General features: G+C 44.3%; 1 protein-coding gene across 9 annotated transcripts in view; it reads right to left on the bottom strand.

The window, feature by feature from the left end:
- Positions 1–18699, bottom strand: part of ARMH3 (armadillo like helical domain containing 3) — a 132891-nt gene that overhangs the window by 22129 nt on the left and 92063 nt on the right. The window contains exons 25-27 of one of the 9 annotated variants that reach the window (XM_074875119.1): positions 12172–12250; positions 6720–6793; positions 1127–1150 (exon numbers count right to left, since the gene is read on the bottom strand). In XM_074875119.1, the coding sequence (XP_074731220.1) occupies positions 6728–6793; positions 12172–12250 (145 nt within the window). In that variant the 3' untranslated portion in view covers positions 1127–1150; positions 6720–6727. Of the gene's footprint in view, positions 1–1033; positions 1151–6345; positions 6486–6719; positions 6840–12171; positions 12251–14089; positions 14213–15235; positions 15382–18699 lie in introns of those variants that run through there. The other 8 variants (XM_074875120.1, XR_012629699.1, XR_012629700.1 and 5 more) reach the window with 8 other exon arrangements.

The raw sequence follows: 18699 nt of genomic DNA, 5'->3' as shown, positions 1-18699 counted from the left end.
AATACACACAAGTTCAAGTTCTACCTGACTCTTCCTAGCTAACCAGGAATATTGGTTGAGCAGTCACTTCAGGAATTCAACACCACTAGAAGGTAGCTTGGGTGGAAGCTTTGGACAAGGTCTCTCTGCATCTCCAACTCAAACTCACATTTCAGAGAAGCTCTACAAAATCTAGAGTTTGGATGCATTTGACCACATAGTAACATACCTTTAAGGTGTAATAAACCACAGGGGTCCATTCTCACCCTGGGTTAACACAGAATAATTTGGCACCAACATATCCTGCTGAGAAACCAAGTGACAGAAGCTGAAGGGGGCCACATCTCTGCGCTACTCTGAAGACTCTGATCTTACAGTTCTGAGAATCATTCATTCACAAGGGAGAGTTTCAGTGAAACGGTGCTATAATTTAACCCCAATGCTTCCATCACCTTGGGCTGTATGAATAAAACCCCAAAGCAAGTCTGCAGGTTGAAAAATTCAGGTACTTTAAAGTTTTGGGGTTTGTTATAAATCTACAGTAGCCTGTACTGGCCTGACTCAGGAAAGACTAAATTCCTTACATATGCCTTTTAAGGACTGCCTTGTGACTGTGCCTAGAGCTTTGGTTTGGTGCATTTTTATAAATGGTAATAAGTAGAGCTGTTCACTTGGTTTACTGCTTCTAGACAACAACTGCCAGCTACAATCAGCTCAGAGAGAACAGGGGGGTAGGGCTGGCAGCAGCCACAGGACGCATCATAGCAGCAAGCGATGGTTGTGCATTAGGAAAGCTGCCATTGTTCTTCCTTCTCATATCTGTAAACATGTCAAGGGCACTAATTAACAGGGTATCCAAGGCACACAAAGGCTACGAAGAAAGATGTCCCTAGTGCCCTGTTAAGGCCCAATCCCAAGATGACTACTGAGGCTTTAGGAGCCTGCTGAACAATCCCAGTCACAAGTCTCCAAAACTGTCTGATATTCAGAAATAATTCAAAGATGAGAAGAGCTGCAAAACTGAGAAAAGCAGAAAGGAAATAAAGTGACCTACTTTATATTCTGCTATCACATGTTGAAAGAGACAGGATCGTAAAATGCCAGAAGAGGCACATGTAAAGGAATCCTCTCAAATGCGTGTGCTGTCAGCAGCACGATGGCACACAGCCCCCTACAGAAGAAACAAGGGCAGGGAAAAACTCAAGTCAAATACTGTGCCAGAACAACAATTCAATAACTAGAGAGAAGGGAACATACAGTAGGAGCTACACAGAGTAAGACAAGCCTGCGATTTGAAATACTACTTGCCATTACCCTAGCTGGCATCAAAGCCTCTGCCAGGGAGGGGCTCCTAGCATCAGAATGATCTGATTGTCTTTCCCAAGAGCAAGTGACAGAGGAGAGGTGTAGTCTTAATTTTGTAGATATTTCTGCAGCATCTATTCTTGACTTAGTAACAAGAGGCAGAGCAGAAGAATCTGCAGCAGTCTGCGAGCACCTGAGTATGACTATGTAAGATTACTGGAGATGGGGTTAATAGTCCAGAGTCTGGATCCACCTTTTAAACCACAACCCCTTTGAGCACCAGGAAGTAAGGCTTTTTGTGAGAGCACAGGCAGGTGATTTTTTTCCCCCTTTTTAAAATGAGAATGCTATCAAAATAAAATCCTCCTACTCCCCAGATTTTACTTCTGAGATTTTTTCATTATTCTTTTTTAAAACAAAGATCAGGAGTAAACCAACTGGCCATTTTTCTTCAAGCATCTTAACTTGACCTTTTCCAAACTCATCAAAGAAAAAGCTCTCCCCCTGACATATGTAAACTGAGGTCACACTGAGTCATGACCTCATGCATTGAAAGCACAGCAGCTTCAACCCAGGTCTCCCAACAGAACAGTTACCTCCATCTTCAAGCCATGCTTCACTCAAGTGAAGGATTTCTGGGCGAGGATTAGGGATCAGGTAAGCTTCAAGCTAATAATGTAGACCACAAGTTTTTGTTGACTTAACAACTGACTTCCTGCTGAGCAATTGGGACAGGAGTGGTCAGTGACCAACTTCGTTATGCCAAAATGTTTGGTACGACATTAACTGCCCAGCCCTAGCATCACTGAGTCCTAGTTCTGAAACATCAATATACTAAATAGTGACAGATGCACTTTAGAACTCAAGTAGTCCCAGAATATTATCCCTCTGGGCGGTACTGAGGGTGGAAAGCTCAGCAAGAACTGGATGATGTGGGAAACTGTCATCAGCTGGTGAAATTAAGTTCAGATAATGTTAATATTCTCTCCTGCAAAAAGTGTGTCATGCTCAGGTATCTGCAAAGAAGGCTGAGATGAGGTATTACAGTAGCTTTCTTATTCTTCTGAGAAGGGTTGTTTAGCCCAACAACAGACCTAAGTTTCCTTTCTGTGCCTACAAAGTGACTTGTAGGTGGTGCTGTAATTAAATAGGTCCATCACTTAATATAGAAAAGCACATCTTTATAGCTGAGGTGAGAACTAAGAGCCTGTAGTGAGATGCTTCCATCAAGTCATTGGTTTTCAGGAGCATTAACAACAGAGTAGAAAATTCCCAGCAAAGCAGTTTGTATGCAAAAACCAAACACAGACAGTCAGGAAGTCCAAGTTCCAGCATGACTACCTTGGCTCCCTCACAAATCCACATTTCTGTTTCCATCAGCTGGAAGATTGCTCCTGTCCTAGTGTTTCAAGATGTTCAAGAAGAAGAGTACTTCTTGCAAACAAAGTGCAGCCTTAAAAGGTTTATACTGTAGCTCACAGCTACCTTTTTTAAGAAATGAAAGGGACAAAAAAACCCCTGCAGACACCCTCACGTGAAGCTCCATCTAGATCCATGTTCCATGTTATAACCTGTTACATAAAATCACCGATAAACCTTAGGGTGACAGTAACAGCTAACATTTCATGCAAGTTGGACAGATGCCTGACTCCAGCAAACCACCAGTATGACACAGCTGAGCAAAGGCTAGTATCTAGGTTTGGGGAGGTCTATATGTATTTCTAGTGCAGTGGAGAACTGGAAAGGGAGACTCAGTCATTAGCCTGCTGAGCACATTTTTCCTTTAAACACTTGGAAGGAGAACTGGCAGCAGAATGAAAGACATCTCAGGGTAGTCTCCATGTGACCTCCATATTCATATATGGATTAATTCATCCTGGGTTTGGAACATTAATTTTCACAGAACTAGGAGAAGGCTGCAAAGGACAACGCAATGCCTAAGTGAAAAGCCTGGCATCTTACTTGCAGGAAGAGCAATGGTTTGATTCACAGATATTGCTGAAGAAATAACCAGAGGTGAGCTGATAGCAGTGCCCAGAGAAACAAATTCTCACAGTATCACCATGATACTATTATTGCCAGCTTTCCACTGTGTTAAACATGCTCATGGGCCTCCAGGGCACCTCAGTTTGGTCTGCAAAAGATAGCACAGACCTTCCCAAACCCAAAGCACCCCAAGAACAGTTAACCAGCCACATCATGCCACATCAGTTACCCAACGTTAAATCTCATTGCCAGAAAGATGCAGTGTCCTTCTCTGTCATCACATATTTCACTGCAAGCAGCTGCCACCATCTCAGAGATGCGATCGGTCCATTAGTAGGATAGGAGCTCGCTCATGTCACTGCAAGTGGGAGAAGCACTCACAAGAACTTCTCTACCTCTACAGCTTCTACATAGGACCCCAACCCAACATTTTCTGAGAAGTCAGGAAGTCCAAGAGTAAAACTTCAACAGCACTCTGTGTGTGTTTTTACATCCAACTCAAAAACAGCCTAGTGAATTACAACCGCTGAGGAAAATACACTTGAGAAACCAAGATGGGGTTTGTGCACAAATAAGCCTTAAGCACAGTATTTCATTAGTTGGGTTCTGCACACAGTAAGACTTAGTGGCAAAGTTTCCAACTAGGAGGCTAAGGCATATGGCAGGGGCTACTGGAAACAACGTTATTAGATGTCAGTCTGCAAGAAACTACCCCGTTCTCCAAATGTTAAGAATAAATCAGCAGATTTTCCATACTTACTCTCTTACTGCCAGAGGTCATCTTAACTAACCTGTGTTTTCATAAAAGAGAAAAGGTTCCTAGTTTAAACTAACATTGGTGCAACTGTGACACACCAGTTAACATCGAGGCAAGTGATGGTGCTGGGTCACATCAGCTTATTTCAGAAATCCTAGGTACTTTCAGACAATGGCCCAAGACAATTCATCAGCTTCTTGTCTGGGATGCTGGAATATACTTTCCCTGTTCTTGCTGCAAAGCAGTTACTGATGGAGAACATAAATCCATGGTTTGGAAAAAGTTAAAGAGGAACTGCTACGAACAGGTGAAAGCAAATACAGGGCTATGAATTAACATCCTTTCCACAGGCCTACACTCATGCCAGCCATCAGGCAGCTGCTGCTGCTGAAACAGCATGTGCTGCTAGCAATATTTAGCTCCCCAGGAGCTTATTTGTGCCTTAACTGAATCACGGGGGAATCCAAGCGCCCTCTGACTAAGCCAGTGGAATTGATTTATAGCCCCTGGCACTTGGCTGATGCAGAACCACCTTCCCCAGTTCCATCTCTCTGGACATCTATCCTCCCTGCTTGCTCTCTTTGAATGACACATCTTAGCTCCCTGAGCAATCCTGCTGCCTGCCTCAGATCTCCCATGAAAATAGGAAGAGTGACACACATCAGAGATGCCACCTTCTCCTCTATTAAAAGGTTTACCTTTGAGCTCCCTACTGCAGACAAGAAATTTGAACTTATTGTCTTAACGTCCAAATGCCAAATGTTAGCCAAAAAACCACTTCCAGCTGAGTGGAGCTCTGTTCAGGTGTGGCACCTTTTGGCTCAGCAGCATTTACTCTCCTGCCCTGGTAGGTGTGGAGACTGCAAAGCTCAGTTTGTTTCCCACTTTGAAATCAGAGCGATGACCCAATTTGTGACTTTTGGGAAACAGTTTCAGCTCCAGCTAGAGGAGGATACTGCCAGAGAGAAGAAAAAGTAGCAGTCTCTGAAGGCAGGAGTCTTATCCTAAAGAAGCCCCAGAATGAGTATGGCTGGCAGTCACTGCAAAGCCAGTCCCCTTTTGAGAGAGGAGAGGTTCACTCCAGGAACGGTTACTCACAGCCACATTGCTGTCTGTAACTGGCACAGAAGGCTACAGCCTCTCTGCTTTTACAACTCCCAAGCAGAGATGACTGAGTGTAAGGAAGCTTAGGGTGGAGCTCAGGACTAGAGCAACAAAGTATAGTGCTATAAATCCAGTTTTACAGAGGACTATGAAAGAAGTTTGCACCGTATCTATATGCATTATGCACCTGGCAACAGCCAGTTTCTATTGTTCCCGTTTCACAAGGGATTAAAAAACCTCAATCTGAAGTTTTACAAAATGCAAATTGAATTGCGCGTTTGCACAAGCCAGCCGTTGACAGCTCCTCCTTTAATCGTAGATGTGCAAAGTTGTAATTTAATCTTTATAAATGCAGACTGTTTTGATCGTTCTGTTGCAATTCTCTGTGGAGCTTTCCCTGCCCTATACAGGCGCTTAGCAGTGACAGCAATCCGTAACATCGCTTTCCAGTCCACAGCAGCCTTCCCCAGCGGATCACACAGCACTTCAAACGCTGCCTGGCTCCCCAGGGGCTCCACACCAGCTGCCCCTCTCACTAGGGAGGACACTGGGCTCAAGGTTTACTCACAGCAGCACAGTGACAGCTAGGAAGGAGTTCAGATCCCAGCCTGCAGCCCCTTCCTCGAACTACCCAGAGCCCCTTTTCCAGGTTTAGTTAAGTAACACATATAAAACAAATCTGCCAGGCATCTGAGAAGTGTTTGGTGAAACACACTCACCGGGGGCGAGGACAAGCACTGGAACCAGAGCAACATCAACCTGTCTTCATTGTAGTAAGCTCCCAGCCCATACTAAGTTAACCTATGGCTCTTGCTCAGCGCACTCCCCTTTGTGATTCAGGCTGGGCTCATAACTCACATCCCCAAGAGTTGCCTCTGTAGCCCCATCACAGAAACATACCTAGCTCCAGGAGACTACCCTGTTGCAGCCAGCACCAAGTAGCAGCTCTGGAAGGCAGCAGCTCTTCCAAAACAAGTCCCCAGCATTCAGTGTCCACCTACACTACAACAGTTTTCAGTCCCTTGTCAGTCCCTGTGGTATTAGTGAAAGCCAGGCAAGGATATGAAAACAGCCATGAGAATTGAAAGTGAGCCTTGCTTTGAAGTTTAATGGACTGACTTTGTTACCAGTTTGTACTCTGAGACAGTTCCTAATCTGCCCAAGAGGACAGCTCTCAGAAGTGGAGGGAAGCAAGACTTGCCTTAGCATTTGCAATGCACAGAGGGCAGTGGAAAGATTCCTCTGCTCTGGGAGCAGCCAAGGTGATGCAGGGTCACGCTGCCTCCGAGAGGCACAGAGCAGCTAACTGCCACTACCAGTAATGGGCAGGATGCCGGCGCACAGTGTGTCGAGCCTGAAAGAAGGGAATTGAAGGGTTTCTCCCATTTGTTACTGAGGTTTCTGGGACTGAATTAGGAATTGGATTACATCTCTCCAGCAGTAGGTGTTTGCAAAACCAAAGCCCTTCTTTTGTCCCTCTAACAGCCTGCCACACGTTTTTCCCCCCTCCTCCAATGACTCAGTTTATTGTATTCTGCATATTAAGAAACAGCACTACACAGCACAAAGTCACTGCTCCAAAGCTCACCTTCAGCTTCAAATCTCCTTGCAGCAAAGCTGATCAGTCCTTGAAGCCTCTTCAGACCCATTCAGCCTGGCACACTGCATAAAGCAGTCTGAAGCATTAACAAATTGCAGGGATATTTCTCTGGTAAACAAACAAGGCAAAAAAAAAAAAAAAAAGGAAAAAAGAAAAAAAAAGAAAAACCCAAACAAACAAAAAAATCCTCTAAAAGAGAGAAAAATATATCTAAACCAGAGAACCACCCCCACCCCCCTCCATCAGCTAGGCAAACCAGCAATTTGCCAACTCCAGAAGATTTTTTATATAGATTCTTTTAAACCTGGGGTTCCAATTTCACCTGGTGGTGCAGCTCAGCTCTTTCTATTTAAACAATAAAAGCTGTTTCAAGCCATTAATCATGAGCAGGTGTCTGTAATGAGACCATGAAACCCAACATCCCTGTCTCATTTGCAAAGATGCGATGACTTTAAATTAGGGCTTTGCCTTGGTGACCCCTCAGCTGGAGTTTCACATTCCTACTACTGTGTGCAACACGGCACTAGCAAGCTTGACACTTTCTACCCCCAAAGCTCACTGCATTTCAGAAATGAAGTAGCATTATGCCAATTTTAAAGTATTTCTGGAGTCCTCACAACACGTTATATTAATGTAAGAGATTAGTGGGATTTATTGTAGTAGTACCTAGCACCGATAGTACTTGGCATTTTAAAAATATCAAACACACATACGCCAACAGGCTTTTAACTCTTAACACCACTGCCAGCAGTGCTAAAAAACAACAAAGCATTTGGTATCAGCCAGTGGTTTTGCTGCTAGTTACAGAAACCAGAACAAGCTGAATAAACCCTGACATCAATGGCTCAGAATTCGAATACTCAAGGGCATCTAAAACCAACTGCACCCTTTTGTGACTTTCTGTGCAAGTCACTGGTGGAACCTTCCTGAACTGCACTTTGGGTTAGTCCCTCGAAGCCCCACCAAGTAACAAAAGGCCGTATGGACTGGGGGGGCAGGGAGGAGCATTCAACATTTAAGGTATGACCTCAAGGAAAGGGAAATCACAGTCAGTGTTAGGTTAATGGTTGGACTAGACGATCTTCAAGGTCTTTTCCAACCTAGATGATTCTGTGATTCTGTGATATGGCTTTGTGAGATTGCCTGACCAAACTGGATTGTAGCTACCTGAGTTATAAAGGTATTACAGTGTGGAACAACCCAAGTATTACACTCATTTGTCACAATTTCAAAAGCAATACTGTTGTCCTGTTTTTCCATCACCATCGGTTCTGGCTCCCAGCACTTTTCATCTGCAGTTACCAGACTAATACACACAGTACAGGTGTTCACAACAGTCCTTCACACTGAACTTTACGCCACCTCCAAACAGGAGGTACCTAGTGTCCCCGCTGTGGCTGGGAAGAAAGAGGGGCTTCTATTAGAAAAAGCACATAGATGATCGTGACTAGCAAGTATCATCCGTCCTACGTGTCTGCCATCTCAATTTTAAGACCCTTAGAGCGGAAATCAGAGAGAACAAGTGCCAAAGAGAAAATGAGACCTTAGTGAGCAATTTTGCTAACTGACACAAGACTTGCTTGGCATGCAAGGTACCACAAGACATTCCTGGAGCTCAGAGTAGATTTCACCAAAAGTACTGGGTTCCTTTCACTTCAGCCTCTCCAGAATAATTGTGCTACATCACCATCAGGCAGAGAGCTGCCTTCTTACAAACAGCTGCTCTTTCACATCCAGAAAAGGCAGATGTGAGAGCCCATCCAGATCATTCATGCCCTGTGTTTTCAGTCTTTCTGTTTGTTTGTGTTTGTCCTTCTGGAGTAACTCTTGTGTTGCTGTTTTCTCACTGCCTTGACCCTGTTCTCTGCAACCGCTTCTGCTAGAAAACATGTTGGGAGCTTCTCAGATCAGATATGGCACAGAGAAAGTCTACTGCCTCCAATGTATTAAATACAAGGCAGTCCAGTCATCTGGAGAGTATAGATAAGCCCATGAATTCATTTCACAGAAGGCTATTTTGCCCTTTGACTTGAGAAGGGACCGAAACATCTTTGAAGACATGGGAATAATCAATTGCATGGAAGAGCTAAAACTATGTCGGCAGTTAATGGCCAACTCTATCTTTTTGACTGCGCAGCATCTTTCAACTCCTTAAAGGACATGCAGGCAGGCCAAACACATTGAGAGGGAGAATACCACAAAACCACAAATTAACACTGAAGTCAGGTTTGACAAATTAGCACGTGAGGGAAGATGCCAGTAACTGGCTAAGACATTTCCTGTTTCATGGTGAGGAACTACAGCAAGGTCAAAATAGTTAACAACGAGGAAGGATTATGAGTTTGTTTTGGCAAGTAGACTCTTTGCAGAATGGCACTGACAAGGATCACATTGTGTTGATAAGACAGAGGTTGCTCATTATCAAATCCCTGGCATTTGCTTGCCCCTGGGAATCTCCCACTCTTTGCTCAAGAGAATATGGAAAGAAAAAGGTCTCTTCCCAGTATTTCTGATCTGAACACTGAATAAACTCCACAATGGTCAGCAAAGCAGTACCATGAAGTCGTGTGAATATACCTGCCTAGAGCACAGGTCTGTATATTCAAACCATGGTTCCTGGAGATCTTTAGGGCTGAAGATGTACAGTGGTATTAACAGTCTATGCTTAAAACAATCACATGTCCATCATTTTCAAGGGCCTACATATCCCCTCAGCATGTAATAATGTTAACATTAATGCTTATAAATAAAAAAGGAGAAAGCACTGAAATGACAGACTGAGAATGGTAATAAACGGACATTAGTGATTAACAAGGTAATAAAGCCTTCAATAGGATTAGGAAAAGAAAAAGATAGAGCAAAATCTCTTTCAGCTGATTACTTAGCTACTTTTAAGGACATCAAAAATACAAAACTAAAAAAAAATTATTAAAAAAATATTATCTAACACATGAATGGGCTGCCAGAACAGTCAGGGAGCAGCATAGTAAGTTTGACGCAGGCTCAAGTAAGAGTCTGCAGGCTGATTAGGTTCAAGTGAATTGGAAGCAACTCAGAGCAGCTGGAAATTCCCCTTCAGATAGAGCTATGTCAAATCCATGCCTGCCTGATTAATAGGAGATTCTCAGATACTACAGAGGAGTATGAGCAGTCATATGTGAATCTGGCCAAAGGCTAGTATCTGGGAAGGCAATCTTTAAAAGAAGTTTGATCCTCAAAACTGTAAAAACAAATGTTCCCAATAAAGAGATACCACTCTCCTGAAACTATTGAAATGAAGAAGAGAATGACCAGTCCCAAATGTAGTGTATGTGTGGGGATACAGAAGTTAAATGTCAGCATTAAATATTTCAGTGTGGTACACTTCAAAAAACAGGGCTATAAAGGAGGGTGGATTTTGTGTAGAAAAATATTTATGGGGAGAAAAGAGAAGGGGAAGTAAGTGAACACACATGTAAAAACAAAAGGTACATCTGGAAGAAAAAAAAAAGAGAGACTACAGCAGCCAAAAGGCAATCCTGACCCCCTACCCCATGCTCAACAGCTAACACAGAATGAAAACAACAAATTCTGTTACTCCAGAGAAGCCAGACCCTGGCCTTGATCTCAGCCATCTACCATTACCTCTCATGTACTTACCACGTGGGACAGCTACCGAGGGAGGGGAAACCACAGTCCAACACACAGAGCTGAGCTCATTGACTAATTGAAAGTGGAGGCAAGAAGTGTCCATCCCTCTCCTCCTTGTGCAGTAAATCGCAGAGCACTGACTAAACACCCTCACTGAGACCACATAGCCCCTAACCACAGTGACATCTCTGTTATTTCTCTGCAAATCACCAGAGCCTATTATTGCTTTGCTTTGTTTGATGTTCTCCCTATGTTGAGAGAAAGCATGAAGGGAGAAAAGAAATAAGAGAAATCTAACTGCCTTTCAACTTCATAATCATCTTCCTCAAAATGCTCCATGCATCAGCACTGATTTCATTATCTGCCTGCTGCTAGAGATTTTATTTAAAGAATAACACACAAGGAAGAAAGGATTTAACCTGACCTCCCTGAACTGCTTGGGGATGAATACTACACAGAACTGACAGTGAAAAGCTCGTTTTCTTTCTCAGACTAACCCAAAGACTATGCAAAATTCCCCTCTATCCAAGCCCCCAGTTTTAAATTGAACTATCAAAGGCTTTTCTTTTTTTAGGGGCCTGGGTTGATGCAGTCAGTGTATCATCAATGAATGAGGATTGATAACATGAACCATCACAAAGCACAGCTGTGGGTACAGTGACTCTCAGAGGCAGAACAATACAGAAAAAATTAAGTAAATTAAAACCAGTGTTCTTCTATCCAGCTATATCAAGAAGAGAATAAAAAGCAGTAGGGTCCACATTTTTTTCCCCACTGCACCAGCACAGCATTCAACCTGAGACTTTGGGGTGTTAGATATTACAGATAAAGTAAGATAATAAATTAAAAGGTTAGTGGGAAGCATGGAAGGGTATCATCAAGCAATGAGTAAAAATGTCATGGACAGAAAGAAAAATGAATTGCAGAGCAAGATACAGCCAGGATCTTTTAACAGGCGCAAGCATAGGATCCCATCCAGCGGAAGGAGCAATCCAAGGTGACTCAAATGAGGTCTGTCCTAGACTGTGTACACAGTTTCTCCTCTGAAAGGTCCAGAGGTGTTGACACAGCTGTATGTCTGCGATGATCCCCCCCAAGTTCACATGGTAGCGCTCTATTTTGTCCACCACAGGCTCCTGCAGAGTCATTTTCCTCTCTAAGAGTGATTAACATATAATTGCCCATATTTTATTTTGGGAAATAGGCCATCTTCCCTTCCTGAGACCATGCACAGTAGCCTATTTTCAAAAAGCCACATTTACACATTTATGCAATACAGCAGGACACGAAGAGAGCAAACCAGGCCAAATTAAGGAAGGGAAACCTAACCCTATCACCTTCTTTATTAAAAACCTTCTCTTTTCAGAATCTAAACCAACTGAATTCTATTATCCTAGAACATTCCTACTGTTACCTAAGTTCTAATTCCCCGATATCACAGAAAAATCAAGCTACACCCAACAGTTCTCCAACAATTAAATTCACTGCCAAAAACTTCTTGCCCCATTCTAAATGCCAGTATCTTCACAGTCTCCAACCACACCTGCTGACAATGCTGCATATTTTCATTGTTCATACCCATCCTTCCACATTTGCTGGACCAAGATATCTGCATGTGATAGTAAAATTGCCTAAAGCAAGTCTTGTTTCTCTTCCTCTCACCTGTTCACATCTGAACAAGGAACACAAGAGTCCTGCCTTCACCCCTCATAATACTGCCACATCATCAGTCTCAGCGAGCACAAGATACTCCTAAACACCTGTATTTCAGAGGTCAACATGAAAAAAGGTCATCACACGCCTGGCTTACCTGATCCTCAGAGAGCTGCGATATGTGATTCACTGCAGCGTAAGACTCTATCTTCGGGTTGAAGTGATTGATGATGGCTCTGAAACAAAGGAGGGGAAATTTTTAGAGGTTTCAGGAACAACTTAGGGATGCAGCAGAAACTCCCTGCCAGCCTGAGTCAGTGCACGTGGAGCCACAGTCCTGCAGGAAGTAGTTCCCCCCTCGCCACACTGCTCGCTTGCTCTGCCCAAGGCACGCTCTCTGCCGAGAGGCCAATGCAGATTCAGTCACAGGCTCCCTGAAAATTGCAAGCAGAGTCACTGCCTTGTGCATGGGTGCATTTGTCCCAGCAGATGCAGGGCTGTGCTCACCACTCTGGCAGATGGAATTGCTGCCTTGCTGGGAACAGTCTGCAAATTGCTCAGTGTTCCAGCAGAGACACAGCAAACCTGGGCATTGCTGCCCCATCCTGCTCAGGAACTGCATCTCCTCAGCTCTTCCAAAATCAGTATCACCCAACATTTTGCTCTATGGAACTTTGTTGCCTGATGTGTTGAAGCTGATGGTTTATTGCTTTGGATCTCCACTATGTTTAAAGTGTTGTAGTTGGGTGACTACAAGTAAGAGCCATCACTGCAGCCACTACTTTGACTTCTTCCCATAATAACTTTAGTCCTTGGCCCTAATTTAGATCATTAGAGAGTAACTTAAGTCAGTGTCCCAAACACAGCAGCAGAAACACTGATCACTCCTACTTCTCTGCCTCATTTCTCTCACTGCCTACACCAACATACCCCCCTTCCCTTCCAGGTGGCTCTAGAGGCGAGTGTAAGAAATCTCAAATTGAAAGTAAAATAATAATCGGGGAAAAAAAAAATCAAACTGCAGCTGAAATATTTACTCAGCTTCTCTGCTTGCCAGGTGCAGCTGAGAAAACAAATGGCAAGACAGTAAAGTCTCCCTGGGCTAGAGTTTGCAAGTGGTCTAGTTGGGATATTACTCATGAGACCCACTGCTGAGGTAAACGCTCATCATGGGGACAGCCCTTGTCAGTGCTCAGCACAGATGCATGCTGACAGTGCCAGGAGAACACCTGCTTGGTCAAATTACACCACAGCAGCAGTCAGGGCTTTCACTCTCATATTCATCAGCATGAAAATTCACTCCAGCTCCCTCTGTTGCACTCTAATGGGTTCTCTCCTCCACACACTTCCCCCTGCAGAAGGGCTTTCAGCTGCTTTCTCCAGACCTCATCACAGCTAAGAGCTGGTGCCTGAGTCCAGGAATAAGTGATATTCAGTGGTGCCACTTGCAGCCAGTGGAAAGAAAACCCATCTGGAAGCATCCTTATTTCTTTAAATAAACAGATAAAGAAAAACAGTGTGGAAGGGGGTGGGGAGTGGGAGAAGAGTTATAAAAAAAGAAAATCAACAACCCAAACAGAATCTTCAGATTCACTGCAACACTCCCAGGCACACACCTCGTCAACACGCCAGATGCAGCCCATGCACAGGGGCAGCCACTCCAGCAGCTGCTCCTACAGCATCAGTCCGTACTTAGCACAGGGGGGCTTCTGCAGTCTCACCAGCCTTGACAGTTACATCAGTAAAGTGAATTCACTGCAGGGCCCCTCCCAGGTTTCCCACACCCCTCCCCCCTCTGAAGGAGGGCAGGCAGGCAGGCAGAGACATGTCCAGACTCTTCCCATTCCAATCCAACCAGAGAAGCAGCTCCTGTGAGTCACAGTCACACTCTCCATTACCCAGCCTCTCCAACACTGTGACTTTCAAGTTGCATGTTTCATGCCTGGCTGGAGTCATATTTACACTCCTACAGGACGCACTACAAGCTATTGAAAGAAAAGGGAACACAGACTTACAACAACTTAACTTCTGGCTTGACAGAAGGTTTGGCAGCTCGGAGGGGTTCAGTGCACTCACATGGTTCCAACATTTACCAGGGAACAGATTTAGCATTCATTTGTATCCACTGCTGTGAAGCACTTCAACATGGGCCGCCTGCTCACAAGTCCCCGCTCGGATCTGAGCTAGTGGAGCGGCACCTGCAATCACAGCTGGGATTCACCCAGGGAAAGCAAACCCAGCAACCAGCTGCCACTGCAGTAAGAATCAACAGACATTAAGGAAGAGAAAGAATTCAAGTCTCCTTCCTCATTTCCCAAAAGGCGAATGGACAACTCCTCAGCGACTAGAAGAAGTTGTTCAGCTGTTTAATTTAAGAGAGCTCTTTCACTGTGAAGAACTCCTTCCCAATTTGATTTTCTGCAGAGCTGTTTTCCTGAACCTGCAGGCAGCCTGGGGCAGAGGAGCATGAAGAGCTTGGATTCAATCCTGGCTCTGTGTAGCCAGGTTCTTACTGCCCAGCATACGCTACCAAGGCCAGGCTCTGCATGTCGTACAGCTGCTCCTGACACATCTGCTACAAGAAATTCCATCACTACACCCAGCCCAAGCTGCTGTGCAATAGCAGTGCCTTCCTGCATCAACTACTCTAATATGCCTCCACTATTCTTCCATCTCTCAAAATACGTCTTGTCCCTGGGGCATACTTTTAGGCAACTGGCCTCTTGGGCTACTGAGTAACAGCTGGATTTCCACTTTTTGAAGCTGCCACTCCACAAGCATTTGTTCCTGAAGACAACAGGGGACCGGAGCTTTTAAGCACAGTCTCCCCCTTATGGACAATAGAACAGCGGCTTTGCCATCATTACTTCACACACCAGCGTGTAACAGCTGAGCCTTGGCAATGTTTTATTTTTACACTGTGATTGCCTTGATTATTGGGACATCAGCCAGTACGTTTGGGGAGGGGGAAGGGAGCAGTTAAAGCACTTGGAAAGATTTGTGATGTGCTGTGCTCCACTGAGATCCTCATATCGATCATGGGGGGGAAAAAAAAAAAAAAGAAAATAAAAACCTTGTGTTTGGTATTCATGAAGCACTAGCATCTTCAGTGCATTTGTAAAGCAAGGAAATAGTAAAGTGTCAACTGAAAGACAAAACACTGCAGTTTCCGAACTACCCTTTGATAGTGTGTACACTTACATATTTTCACAGTAGGGCTGGCTGCCATTTGTCATACAAATACCAGAGTGCTTTTGGGACAATTCTCTAGGGACCATGAGATGTCTGGAGAGATGTCAACTTTATCAACACTGCTGCCTCTGACAGATCCACAGTTCAGTGGTCAACTGGCATGAGGAGACTGTCACTGGACAAGGGAAGTATGCTGAACAGGCAGAGGTGAAATAGTGGTTCAGGAATTTAAAAAATGGCTCCCAGTGGCTTGTCTTGAGGTTAATGCTTAGTGCTCTAAGGCAGACCACAAGCAATCTCTGCATTCTTTATTCCCCAGTCTCCCAGTAAGAGTCATTTACACGCTGGCCATGCCAGTACTCTCAGAAAAACACACGCCTCCCATCACTTCTTCATGCAACTCTTCAGAGACCAAGCTACCTAGATATCACAATGCCAGAAGCCACGTAGAAACATATATGAATGAACCCATATTCTCCTCAGGATGAACAAGGACACCTGCATTTATGCATTTATTGCATTTATTTATTTATTTGGGAAGAAGGGAACGATTGCAGGAAAAATATAAAGTGTTCCACCCTGATTTAGGAATTTAAGTGCCAGTGAATCATTTATTTCTACTAGCTGTATTAATCATGTTATTAGACAGTAAAAGTGGGTCCCACTGTAACAGGTGGTGCACACCCTCTGTCCCAGAGAGCTAATGATCTCCAATGCAGGAGAACAGGGAAAGCTCAGAAAAGAGCAGTGGCACTGGAAAAGATAACAGTGCTGTTACTTACTGAGTGCCATGAAAGACTTCAGTTAGAGAGACACCAAGGATAGAAAAAACACAGAAAAAGAACAGTGAAGGAAGAAGCACAGAGATGGGAAAAAGGAGACAGAAGGGCAGATAGGATCAAGAAAACCACAGGTGAAAAGACAGCAGGACAGAGGTGATCAGAGCAACAACAACTGATCCCAGGGCAGTCTGTCCTCTGCAAACTGGAAGGCCATGACTTCTGGAAAGTTTCTGCTTTGGCTGTTCTTGAGGCTGCAACAATTGGCCAGTCCCAAAGTGACTGTTACTAGCCCGTTCTCCCTCAAAAACACATGGGATGGAAGGTGAGAAGCAGAAAAATATCTATGTGGGCCCTATTAGGTTTTTTTTCCCCAAACTGGAGACATCCCATTGCAGCTCTCACCTTGAGCTATGGTGAGAGAAGGTGTACTTCCAGGTGAGTTGCATTTCCCTCCCTCCCTTTCATTGCAACAGAGCTTGCTTCTGCAGTGGCCGCAGTAGCTCTCCAGCCAGTAAGTAACACTTTTAAAATTGTTTCTATATAATCTTTAAAAAATGCCTAGAGTTACTCCTTGATAAACAGAAACAACCAGTGCTGCTTCAGAGAAGCTCAGAGTAAAAGAACTTCTGAAGATGCAGAGTCTGCTGACAGAAAAGGGCTCCTGTGAAAATGGATTTGGCATGCATGGAAAGAAAAGATTTAATTGATTCCTCAATTTAATTTGCCACTAGTTATAACATCACATGTGAGAAGTGAAATGCACCAACAACACTAAGCTAGCGGTCCCTTAATTCCTAGCATCTTCCAGCCCATATGCACCCACCATGGCAAGGAACACGACCCTGCCCACCTTGACCTCACAACAAGCTGGTCTGGGTCCAAAGCGCAGGGAAAGCAAAATCACTACGCTCAGGCAGGCAGCACTTCTTCAGCACGTTTTCTCTGACCTCCAAACTCTCCCCATCAAGTTATTGCAGATGAGCTGTCTAATACCCACTCTTGCTTGACAGCAGCTACATTTCCAGAGTCCCATAAGACAACACTGTCCTCTTGTCCCGAGCAGTGAAATTAAGCACTCTGGAGGTGCTGAAAGTAGGCTAAGGGAAGAACAGAAAGGTTGCAAAGCTTATTATAGAGATAGGAATGCTGAGCCATCATTCACTGCATGAATCTGGTCTTCGTACCTACTTTACAGGTCCAGTACGCAGTGCCTGGCACAAAACATTCTTGTGGATATCCAAACATTTCTTGTACAATAAAAGCAGCACCACAAGCTCACTTCTTCCTACATTCTAATACAGTGGAACAGAGAGAGATACAGCAACACTTGGCTGGTATTTAACCCTTCACAGAAAATCAAGGGTGGCTTTATACCACTACACACATTCACTTTCTCAACTGAATGCTCATGCCAGCACAGTGCACTGGGCAGCGGTGAGCGTACCTCTGTCTTCGTCAAGTAAGCCAAACGCATGGCAAAGACAGGCAGTTCACTCTCCCTCTGCAAATAAAAACTGACAGTATCTGAGATGGACAAATACTCTAGCATGCACTAAGCTTGTAGTACCATGATGAAGGCTGGGAACAGGCAGAAGCAGGAAAGGGCATAGTTGTCTTTTATCACACTCCACTTCATAAAGCTGCTTTCTGCAAAAGGGAGACCTGAGATACAGTGGTTATTGTTCAGGAACAGGAATCAATAAGTGACCAGTTTCTCTCTGATTTGCTACAGCAGCTCCTTCTCCTTCCCACACGCCTTAGCTTCTCCCTTTATAAAACGGGAATAAGAACAATCACCTCCACAAAGTGTTTTAAACCAACAAGGTGAAAAGAGCTCAGAGTGTTTTATTATGTGGTATGTTGGAAACTGCTCAAGCACAAGGCAGTAAGTAAATTACACATAATACAGAGACTAAAATGAACACAAACCACCTATCGTCTTCCCCTGTTCATGCCGTCACAACCATGGTTGCTGGAGACCTGTGCAAAACTCCCAGACGCAAGCCAGCCTTCCTGCAGCATGCTGTGTCTCAGCAAGCTGCTCTTTGGGGCAAGGATCCTGCTGGCATTGCTCTCTTACACACTCCCAGCACTCAAGACAATAAAACCCCATCTGTTCAGTGCCTGCAACAATTAGATTGAGTTACTCCGTATGTACAGCCCCACCTGGCAGGAGGTGAGAGGGTTTAGATTATTTTAACACATGTCCACAAGGCACTGCTATAAAGTACACATACCTGCCATACCTAAGCTGTGTGCATCAATTAAAAGCAAGCAGACCCCCTGGAATGGTGCACTAAATTCTTCCTTCTACTGTGGTTTAACTCCAGTCTGTTAAATTTCTTCTGCTCCTACAGTACTAATGAGTACTGACATTAAGCTGAAAGTCCACAACTCACAGGGGGAGGCATCTTCCAGACACAATAATAAACTGCAGGGGAGAATCCAAGACAAAAGGATTTTTTAGTCAAAAGCACTTGCTTTACAGCTCACTGAAAATATCCGAGTCAGCACTGCTGCAATTTCACAGAAGAAATAAACCTGCTACACCTGTTCAATTCTGCCATCCTGAAACCTATTGATTGCGATGACAGGCTCTGTGGCAGAGGGAGATACACGGTCTATTTATTTAATAAGGAGGGGACAAAAGAGCGCACACGCGCCAACTGAGCTTCTTGCAATTCTCCGCATCGTTTTACCAAGCCCCATTC

This window comes from Strix uralensis, chromosome 7 (assembly GCF_047716275.1).
Source record: "Strix uralensis isolate ZFMK-TIS-50842 chromosome 7, bStrUra1, whole genome shotgun sequence".
Classification (NCBI taxonomy): Eukaryota; Metazoa; Chordata; class Aves; order Strigiformes; family Strigidae; genus Strix; species Strix uralensis.
The sequence above is the reverse complement of the archived record's forward strand: the minus strand, read 5'-3'. Positions and strand labels throughout refer to the sequence as shown.